Source organism: Helianthus annuus, chromosome 9, assembly GCF_002127325.2.
Source record: "Helianthus annuus cultivar XRQ/B chromosome 9, HanXRQr2.0-SUNRISE, whole genome shotgun sequence".
Lineage (NCBI taxonomy): Eukaryota > Viridiplantae > Streptophyta > Magnoliopsida > Asterales > Asteraceae > Helianthus > Helianthus annuus.
Genome location: NC_035441.2, coordinates 188,015,456 through 188,026,842, shown reverse-complemented (window position 1 = coordinate 188,026,842; position 11,387 = coordinate 188,015,456). Strand labels below are relative to the sequence as shown.

Genomic DNA, 11,387 nt, shown 5'->3' with positions numbered 1-11,387 from the left:
CTTGAAAGTTGAAATAAGTTGTGTAGTTCTACTGAGACGAATGATCATATTAATCTTCAGTAAAATCATAAAAAGTGTATTTTCTTCTTTTATGTGGAATCCGAAAGCATACGTTAGAGACCAAAAGTGAGGCAGGCAACCCAAGCTATAGTCATGCGTCTTGCCATATGCTGACACTTTCGTGTTTCACTTCAGGTATGTGGAAAACATATCATTTTCCCTTTAAATTGTAGGGGTGTTCATCGAATCGAATAACAAATTTTCAAATTACTCGAATCGAATTATTCGAATTTTTTTACATGAATTCGTATACGATTCGATTCGATTAGTATTTGAAACTCGAATTTGAATAGATTCGATTTAATTCAAATTCACCTTAAACAATAAATTATTTTACTTTCATTTTTTAAAACTACTACAAATAGTTATATTCAGCATAAAGTATAATGATCTGTAAAATTAATTAACTATCAATATGTCAAAACACTAAAATTTAGAAGATATATTGGTTACTGGTAGCGATTTAAGTTAGATAAATTTTTAGAAATAAGTAGTACGAGCTATTTGTCAGAAGTTTTGGTAATGGTATGAATAATAAACTATCACTTATGGATGTAGTTTATACTTTGGCCAAGTTTAGATGTTATATGTGTGTGTATATATATGTTTTTGTGTTTATATACATATATTAAAAAATATATATAAATTGAATTCGAATTTCATATCGAATCGAATTGAAAATCATAAATTCGTATCCGATTCTAATTCGATTACTGGACTCGAATACGAATCAACTCGAATTTGAATCAAGTCGAATTTCGAATTTTTCGAATCCGAATAAAATTCTGAACACCCCTATTAAATTCATTCAAAGCCCAAAATGTTTGGTATATTATTTTCCCGTTAAATTAATTCAAAGCCTAAAATGTTTGGTGAAATAACATTCAAACTCACCAAAACAAAACTCTTCATACAATATGTGACTCAACCCAATCCAAAACAAACAAAAATTTTATAACGTATTGACAAACATATAAACACAAAAAAACCCCGATATTTTTTCATGGTGCCCACAAATATTTAGCCGCCCCTCAACTTCTTCTTATTGTTTTTTACCGTTTTCGTAGTATAAAACTAAATGTTTAGCCGCCCCTCAACTTCTTCTTATTGTTTTTTACCGTTTTCGTAGTATAAAACTAAATGTTTAGCCGCCCCTCAACTTCTTCTTATTGTTTTTTACCGTTTTTGTAGTATAAAACTAAAAATCCTGATCTAAAAAAATTAAAGAGTAAACTGCCATTTTGGTCCCTGTGGTTTGGTCACTTTTGCCACTTTAGTCCAAAACTCAAACATTTTGCATCTAGGTCCCTGTGGTTTCAGTTTTATTGCCATTTTGGTCCAAAAATGAAAACATGTCATATTTGTCTTATAAAATCCTGCAATTTTGTAATTTTTCTTAGGGGCAAATCAGGTCATATCTGTCTTATAAAATATGGTATTTATTTATAAAAAAGAAATGATCATTTTGCACCTGCGGAAAATGACAAAGTAGCAGGATTTTATAAGACAAATATGACCTGATTTATTTTTGGACCAAAATGGCAATAAAACTGAAACCACAGGGACCCAAATGCAAAAAGTTTAAGTTTTGGACTAAAGTGGTAAAAGTGACCAAACCACAGGGACCAAAATGGCAGTTTACTCAAAATTAAATTGGGATGCCAGAGTTTGAAACCTTACAGATGCTGTGAAGCTGGTGGATGCAACGGTCAACGTCTGTCGTATAATTCCACACATCAGTCAAACACGGCACCATGAGCCCATCATTGACTCTTACCCGCCTTATAATATCAATCATCATCTTTTGATCTTCACTACTCCACTGAGCAACTCAACTAATCACACCATGAACCAAAACGAACAGAAGCTAGAACACTTCAAAGGCCAACACAGGCTTCCAAAATTCGCAATCCCACATCGTTACGACCTTACTCTCAAACCCAACCTCCAAGTTTGCACCTTTTCAGGCTCTGTAATTGTTAACTTATCCATCTTGGAATCCACCCGCTTCCTCCTTTTGAATTCAATTGATCTCGTCATCCATGAATCTTCTTTCACAGACTCAAATAACCATGTCAGTTAGTTAGTTAGTTATGTTTTGGGTGTTTATGTATTTTCTAGTTTGGGATGCTCACCAGGTGTTTGTGAAAATGCTTATGTATTTTCTAGTTTGGGATGCTCACCAGGTGTTTGTGAAAATGCAGAGAGTGGTTCCTAGTGAAGTGGTGGTGGACAAGGATGTGGAGATGCTTGTGTTGGTTTTTAACGAGCCTTTAAGTGTAGGAGATGGTGTGTTGGAGATTAATTTTAGTGGAGTTCTTAACGAACATATGAAGGGTTTCTATAAAGGGTATTTAATTTATTCAATTATTATAGGTTCTTTATACTTAGAGCTCGGTCAGTCAGTTGATCGTTGACTTTTTATATCGACGATAGTGATTATTCGATCGTTTATGGCAGGACTTATGTTGATGGAGGAGTGAGGAAAAACATGGCAACGACTACTTTTGAACCGTCTGATGCGCGGCGGTGCTTTCCGTGCTGGGATGAACCTGCACTTAAGGTATGTAACATTAATGAGAAAATAACAATAATAACTTTACAAAAGAGTCAAAGAATCTTTATTAAATTTAGTTTCTTTTTTTGTCCCATAAATGTTTGTGCTATGATGCTATTCCGATACTCAAAATTCGTGCAGGCTACCTTCAAGATTACAGTTGGCGATGTACCATTAGAGCTGACAGCGATATCAAACATGCCTGTCTCTGAAGAAACAATCACTGGAGATTTTAAGACTGTGTGCTTTGAAGAATCACCAATCATGTCAACGTATTTGGTGGCTGTTGTGGTTGGTTTGTTTGATTACATTGAAGAAACATCACCCGGCGGTAATGCCAATTTGTGCGAGATTTAATACATGTTCAGTACATCCAGCTTCTGTTTATTCGCTTGCTTCACTTTTGTTTTTGTTTGCAGGAATTAGGGTTCGTTCATACTGTCCGGTTGGTAAGAGTGAGAATGGAAAGTTAGCGTTAAGTATTGCAGTCAAGTCGCTTGAACTTTATACAAAGTAAGTAACATCACACACATATATATATATATCCTCATCCTATATATGGGGAAGGTTGAGTTAGCTAATACATATGAATGTAGGAAACATTAAATTTAAAAAACATGAACCTTAAATCCCAAAATTTAGTGATTTAGAGTGGTTGATGCGGGCCCAAGTGTGGAGGAGCGGGCTATTTTGTAATTGGAGGCCCAAGATCGTGTAACAAAAAGGGCTTCACTAAAATGGCTCTAACTTGGGCTACGGGGGTCCGTTTTGGGCGTGCGACCAGGCGAAACGAACGTGAGAACGAGCTCCATCTTGCTGCAAATGCCTACGGCGGTTTGGGTCGTCGTCCGGGCCAAAAAACGCTTATTTCCATGAGTTATTTTATGTTTTGTGTTTTTTAGTGGGTTTTTTGGACTTTTATTTTGTTCTAGTTTTTGGCCCAAGTGTGTTTTAGGCCCATTTTCGAATTTCAGTCTCTATTTATATGTTGCTAAAGCTAATGAAAAGATCAGACTTGAATTTTGAGACAATCAATTTTTCACTTCAAATTCCGTGCCTTTTGGGTGGAATCTTGGGGGTTGGGGAAGAACACACGGGTATTCTTTGAATCAACGTGTTTGATCTTCGTTTCCGTATCACGCGCTACATCAGTGGTTCTTTTTGTTCTCGCAATAATTAGTGTTTTGTAATGATCCTCATCTATATATATAAACCATATGTAACATTGCATGTGAGTTTTTTATTTTATCGAATTGGAATTCTTTTTACTACTTATGTTGTAATTAGATTTAGACCTTTTTTTCATCATTGAGAAATATTCAAACTTATGGATATTTTACAGGTATTTCTCCATGCCTTACACGCTTCCCAAGCTAGATATGGTCGGTGTTCCTGATTTTCCTGCTGGGGCCATGGAAAATTATGGGTTGATCGTGTTTCGTGAAACCGAATTGCTCCATGATGATTTGCACTCAGCAGCAGCTAACACACAAAGAGTAGGAAAATATATATAATGCGTGTATAGTACTCGTTTTCTAAGGAAAAGCATTGGTTCCATAAGCGTTGACTCAAGAATGCATCTAATAATTATCTATGTTATTCTTTTCATTTCAGCTTTTGATTGTTGTAACACATGAAGTCGGACACCAATGGTTTGGTAACTTAGTAACAATGGAGTGGTGGACTCATCTATGGCTCAATGAGGGTTTTGCAACATGGGTATGGTCTTTCCGTTACACCCGTTATACTTTTTCTCTTTAAAATCGTATCGGAAAATCATCATCTTATATTATGATACATGATAATCTAGGTAAGCTATTTCGCAACAGATACCTTATTTCCCGAATGGAGAATTTGGACACAGTTTCTTGAAGAGACTGCTGAGGGTCTCCAATTAGATGCACTGGAACAGTCCCACCCAGTTGAGGTGAATTCATTATCATCATCATTGTCTTCCGTATTAGTTTTTTGTATTTTATGTAGATACATTTATTTATAATACCTTAAAACAAAAGGTCGGTGGTAAAAGCCACCAACCCATTTCTACCCCCAAAAATTGATAAAATGTCAAAAGTAACTCCTAAACTTTGTAAATGTTACTTTGACCCCCTCAAGTTTCTAAAGTTTCTAGTTTTCCCTAAAACTAATTTCTTACGTTTTTTATTTTATGTACGTGTCGGTATAAATTCGAGACCGTATACGCTTTAACGTATTTTTTGTTTGGAAACGAGTCGGGTCAGTTATATAATGTTTAATTTTTATGTACATTTTGAGCTGGACTACGTTTTGACATAAATTTAGTTTGGAAACAAAAGCGGTCACGTTTTCATTTGACGGTATAAATTTGAGTTACTATACGTTTCGACGTAAATTTAGTTTGGAAACGAGTCGGGTCCGCATACGACACCAACACACGTGTTTAGTTTATGTACGCTTTGAGTTGGTCTACGTTTTGACGTAAATTTTGGTTGGAAACAAGTCGGGTCAAATATAACACATTTTCATTCACCTGTATAAATTCGGATCACCCTACATTCAACGTAAATTTAGTTCGGAAACGAGTCGGGTTGATTGTAATCTATAATTTATCACGTCGCTTATGGCGTCGCTGCAATGCATGGCGGGTCAAAAAACTAGTGTTCTACAAAAAACATGTATTTTACAGGTGGAGGTACACAATGCTAGCTCGGTGATTGAAGTGTTTGACGCCATAAGCTATCAGAAAGGATCCTCTCTTATTCGTATGCTAAAGGAGTATCTCGGTGATGACGTTTTCCAGGTTATTAAAACTATCAGTTTCCTAAAATACCCTTTTTTTAATAGAGGTGCTGCGGTATCCTTTATATGTTTCTGATCCAGCTACTTGTTTGCTGACCTTAGAAATCAATGAGTTCTTACATGAAGAAATATGCATACAAAAATGCGAAAACAGAGGATTTGTGGAGCGTTCTTTCTGAAGAATCCGGTGTTGAAGTGAACAAACTTATGGACATATGGACAAAGCAAACCGGGCATCCAGTTATATCCGTTAAACTGGAAGATTGTACTTTGCAATTTGAGCAGGTTAACCTATTAAAAATATTAATTTTCTTATGATTACATGTAACATTGTTTTGCACTTTGCAGACTCGGTTTATGTCATTAGGACTGCAAGGTGAAGGTCAATGGATTATCCCGATAACGTTATCAGTGGGCTCCTACGATAACTGCAAAAAATTTCTTCTAGAAACAAAAGTCGGAAAACTGGATATATCAGACCTTTACCATTCTTATTTCTCAAGTTCACAGCCACAAGACAAGAAGATACAAGAAATTGCTGAAAAACCATGGGTCAAAGTCAACGTTGGGCACACAGGCTTTTATCGGGTGAAGTATGACGGTGTACTCACAGCTAGATTGATGAAAGCCATACAAGACAAATGCTTGTCACCAGACGATAAATTTGGTATGCCTCTGTTCAAACTTCAAACTACCTTTATGATCTTTATTTACAATGATTGCTGAAAAAAATATATTGTTTACAGGCATATTGGACGATGCTTATGCTCTTTGTGAGGCTGGTGAAGGGTCAATATTATCTCTTCTTTCCTTAATGGATCTGTACAGAGACGATCTTGATTACGTCGTGTTATCAAGACTTATCAATGTATTAATCTTGTGATTTTTGCTAACTTTGCTAGTGATGAATACGTGGCTCTGACCTTTTTATTTCACTGCTGATGTGGCAGGCTTGTTATAATACCGCAAAGATATTAAAAGATGCTATTTATGATCCATGGAATCATCTCAACCAATTCTTTATCGATCTCATCATATCATCTGCAGAGTACGCTTGCTTGCTACATTCTCCACATACACACATAGATGAAATTATTTTCGACGTAGATGCATTATAGCAGTTTGTATAATCACTTGATTTTAATAGGAAAAATTACAAGTTTTGTCCTTTGTCTTAATACCATTTATCAGGCGGTGTCCTTTTTAACGGATTTTGACAAGTTTTGCCCTTTACAAGGAATTTTGTTGCACGTTTTGTCCTTTAGGCTTAACTCAGTTAGATTTTCTTGTTAAATCCTGTCACCCAAGGGTATTTTAGTCTTTTTACCCATTTATTTAATATTATTTAAAAGAATAAAACAAAATATTTTATGGTTGACTCTTGAAATAAATGGGTAAAAAGACTAAAATACCCTTGGGTGACAAGATTTAACAAGAAAATCTAACTGGGTTAAGCCTAAAGGACAAAACGTGCAACAAAATTCCTTGTAAAGGGCAAAACTTGTCAAAGTTCGTTAAAAAGGACACCGCCTGATAAGTGGTATTAAGATAAAGGACAAAACTTGTAATTTTTCCATTTTAATATTCAAACAACTTCCAGAAAATTAGGCATGGAACCTGTACCTGGAGAAAGCCACTTAAATACTTTGCTGAGGGAAGAAGTTTTTAAGGCGTTGGCTACTTTTGGCCACAAAGAAACTCATGAAGAATTAAAGAACCGATTTCAGATTTATATAAATGATAAGTTTACATCCATCCTTCCAGTTGATATCAGAAAGGTACACATTAATTAATAACCAATTTTCATTATTCAAGTACTAACTTAAACTGTTAAACACCCTCTAAGAACTTTTTATTTCCTTCAGGCTGCTTACATTTCGATAATGAGAACTTCAAGTGCCATTGACAGAAGCGGGTTTGATTCCCTACTAAAGCTATATAGAGAAGCCGATGCAGTTCAAGAGAAAGCAAGAACTCTGAGTAAGCATTTATTAGAGGTGGGAAGAAAGGCAGGCGGGGTTGGTAACGTGTCATAACGGGTCATTTTTTGTACCCGTTGAAACGGGTTGGGCAAACTTTTTGTCCAACCCTTCTTTTTACATAATAAGTGTTACATATGATTTGGGTGACTTCGACCTAGGGGTGCGAATGAGCCAAGCCGAGCCTAAGCTCGACTAATTTACAAGAGCTCAAGCTCGGCTCGGTTTCCGCTTTGTTTTTAAAGCTCGAATTCGGCTCGTTTATTATCTTTAGTTAACATACTAACTAAAATTATATAAATAATATACTCGTTTTGACTCGCAAGCTCGGGCTCGTTTACTAAACAAGCTTATGTTTAGGTTCGGGCTCGGCTCGTAAACAAGTTTAAATAAGCTCGGCTCGTTTACTAGACAACTTTTAATAAGGGGTAAGTGTTATTAAATAAATATTAATAATTAGTAAAAACTAATATTACACTATAGGCTTGATAAGGTTTGATGAGCCTGACGAGCTTCACATGCCAGGCTCGAGCTGAGGCTGGATAGATAAACGAGCTTTTATTTTAGGCTCAATCTCAGCTCGGGCTCAAAAAGGCTGGGCTCGTTTTGAGCTTTTTCTCGTGCCCATCTCGAGCGTTCGCGAGCCGCTCGACTCGTTTGCACCCCTGCTTCGACCTGTTTGAACCGTTTGACTTTTTTCTTTTAAGCTATATATCTTATTGTAACTGTTTGACTTCTTAGAGATATGTCACAACCTGAATCAACCTAATCGTTGGTAAATGGATTGAAATTGTCACCTCTAGCTGCTAGAATTTATTGTTCAGATAAAATATTTTGAATTTGATTTGTTTTTGGTTTTCTTCATACTCGATTTTTTCTGCTGATCTGGAGGATTTGACCTACTACAGGTTATATAGCATCTTCTCCGGACCCAGAATTAGTCAAAGAGGCGTTAGACCTCATGTTAACTGATGAGGTATTTCTATTAGTTACCTATTTAAAGTTTTAAACATCATATGCTTATGTCAGCAAAAAAATGTTCCTAACTCTGTTTAATATCTGTCCTCACAGATTCGAGAACAAGACACGGTATATGTAACTGCACGGATAAGCTTGGAAGGCCGTGAAACAGCGTGGATTTGGCTGAAGGTGAGGGTAAAACCGTAAAATCATACACAAATTAAAAATTGTTTCTGATACATGTGTTCTGTCACTAGCACTACCTTAATGGCTATCAATTTAGAGGATGGTGTATAAATGATTGTAGTTTGTTTTCCTCTCGTTTAGTTTTTAATTTTATGCTAAATAATATATTTTTTTTTTCTGGTTTGTGTTCTCTTTTCAGGAGAACTGGGATGTGATCGTAAAGCGGTGGGGTCAAGGGATGGTGTTCCATCGTTTCATTAGAGATATAGTGACACCGGTTAGTAGTCTCGATTTTTGTAAACTGAAATAGCAGAAGTTGCAATTTTGACACATTTATATAAGGTTAGGGCCATTCTGGTAATTTTTAATCTAAAACTAGTAAAATGTAGGGGTGCAAACGAGCTGAGCCGAACCCAAGCTCAGCTCGATTTGAGCTTTGTTTCTCAAGCTCAAGCTCGAGCTTGGCTTGTAAGTAGTTTTCAAGCTCGAGCTCAGCTCGGGCTCGGTTTGTTTATTATTTGTTAGTTAATTTATACGAATTATAATTATTATTTTATATATAATTTAGTTATTTTTTCATAATTTTTCAAATAGTAATTATTATTTAAATATATATTTACTATATTAATTAAAAATTATATAAACAGTCGGCTCGACAGGCTTGTTTAGGCTCGTGAGCCAGCTCAAGCTCGATAAGCTAAGCTTGGGCTCAGGCTCGTTTACCAAACGAGCTTGTTTTTAGGCTCTGGTTCAGGCTCAAGCTCGTTTACGATCGGCTCGTTTAGCGCTTATTTTCGAGCCGGCTCATTTGCAACCCTAGTAAAATGGGTTAAAGTCTACCAAAATATAAATTTAATGCATACAAGCTCCCAAATTGCTATATGAGAGATTTTGATTGTTATTATAAAGATGTTTTTGTAATCACATTTAATGCATCAATTAATCATTATTTTATTAGAAAAGACGAATAAAAGAATGTTGTTGTCGGGCCAACCCGACCCTACTTGTTTTGACCCGTTAGTCGACCTATACACGGCTACATGAAATATGCATCTGATGAAATTATTCGAAACACATTTTCAGTTTAGCAGCCATGAGATGGCAGAAGAGGTGGAAGAGTTTTTTAGCAACCGAGTGACTCCTTCGTTTGTCAGGATCTTGAAACAAAGCATAGAAAAAATCCGAATCAAAGCCAGATGGATTGAAAAAATTAGGCAAGAGGAATCCCTTATACCGAAGTTGACCAGAGGATTGACCAGAACTCCAGTGGAAACATAAGAACAAGACCCAAACCGTTGGATCCTTATCATGCTTGTTCTGTATAAAACACACTCCTATACATGTGTGTGTATGATGTATGTATATTTTGTATCCATAACGCTTTTTGAGTCCCCTGTTAACAATAACATGACTTAGAAGCTCTATATAGATGTATGTAACATATTACTTAAAGGTTAAATGCTAGTCGCTAGACATGCATGCATATACTCGTTTTATTTTTGTAAAATATCATAATATTTAAGGGAAATTGGCCTGTAATAATCCCACCTAGACCTTATTGGCCATTAATAATCCCACCTCAGAATATTCCCCCCACCAGTCCCACCTTTCACCTATTTTTTCTACCATGGTCCCCCGTAAAAAAACTTAACGGAGTTAAGCTTTTTTCTAAATTACAAACAGATTTTTTAGGGCTTTTGATTAGAACGACGATACGAGTCCATTGATGTAAAACTTGCCTCGAAACTGTGCTCCAAATGATGAAAACGGCACTTCAATTCGGGTGTTTAAATTTCTAATTAACCAAAATCAAGTCACTTGGAGCACCATTTCGAAGTAAGTTTTACATCAATGGACTCGTAAACAAAAGCCCTAAAAAATCTGTTTGTAATTTGGAAAAAAACTTAAGTTTTTTTAACGGGGGACCATTGTAGGAAAAATAGGTGAAATGTGGGACTGGTGGGGGAAATATTATGAGGTAGGATTATTAATGGCCAATAACGTCTAGATAGGATTATTACATGCCAATCCCTCAATATTTAATAATAATTCCGGAAAAGATGGATTGTTTGCTGGGGAAAAGATCAAATAGGAAGTTAATTTTCGCTAGGAAGGATAGGAAGCCATAGGATTATGACATGTGGCAAATTTTAAAATAAAGAGAAAGGGTATTTTAGTCAATCCAACTCCTTCTTCTTCCTTTTTCAAAACCCAGTAAATTCAAAAACCCACCATTTTCAAAACCCACCATCTTCAACTATTTCTTCACTTTCTATCTCAATAATCACTACATTATAGTGCGATTTTCATCACCAATCAATGATTCAGAACCCGATCAACGTGTTCTTTAGCTTTTTTTGAAGAAAACCCAGTTTAATTTCATAAAAAAATCTCGTTTTTTCCGGTGATTTTGGAGATAATCACTCGATTCGTTCGATTCGAGCGTTGATAAGTGTTTCTATCATTCAAAATTTGTCAATTGATGAAGAAATCGGCTTCGATCCATGTAAGAAATTCTTTAATTTCATTTTCATGATCTGGGTTTTTGATTTAGTCATTGCGTTTTACAATCTTTGCAGGGGTCCGGGGGCGGCAGCCCCCGGTAGCGGGGTCCCAGGGGCGGCAGCCCCTGGCGGGGTCCAAGGGGCAGAGCCCCTGGCTTCAGACAGTTCACAATGACACATTTTTTAGGTGTTTTCAGTCCATTGCGTTTTAGAATGAGTCATTTTTAAGTGTTTTCTGGCCATTGCGTTTTACATATAAGACATTTCTTTGTGTTTTTGGTGCATTGCGTTTTAGGTAAAACACATTTTTATGTGTTTTCTGGCCATTGCGTTTTACAAATAAGACATTTCTGTGTGTTTTCT

The 11,387-nt window shown here is 36.0% G+C and overlaps 1 protein-coding gene across 1 annotated transcript; it reads left to right on the top strand.

Annotated features, from left to right (window-relative positions):
• The first annotated feature begins 1,745 nt into the window (after positions 1 to 1,745).
• Positions 1,746 to 10,003, top strand: LOC110880240 (aminopeptidase M1). The gene is made up of 19 exons (XM_022128827.2): positions 1,746 to 2,134; positions 2,265 to 2,410; positions 2,521 to 2,623; positions 2,759 to 2,948; positions 3,037 to 3,130; positions 3,960 to 4,113; positions 4,232 to 4,336; positions 4,428 to 4,544; positions 5,283 to 5,396; positions 5,498 to 5,680; positions 5,744 to 6,062; positions 6,142 to 6,263; positions 6,346 to 6,443; positions 6,996 to 7,173; positions 7,261 to 7,375; positions 8,283 to 8,350; positions 8,446 to 8,523; positions 8,720 to 8,797; positions 9,604 to 10,003. Exons 1-19 carry the CDS (start codon positions 1,907 to 1,909, stop codon positions 9,796 to 9,798), a joined length of 2,685 nt encoding a protein of 894 aa, XP_021984519.1. The 5' UTR covers positions 1,746 to 1,906; the 3' UTR covers positions 9,799 to 10,003.
• The last annotated feature ends 1,384 nt before the right edge of the window (positions 10,004 to 11,387 follow it).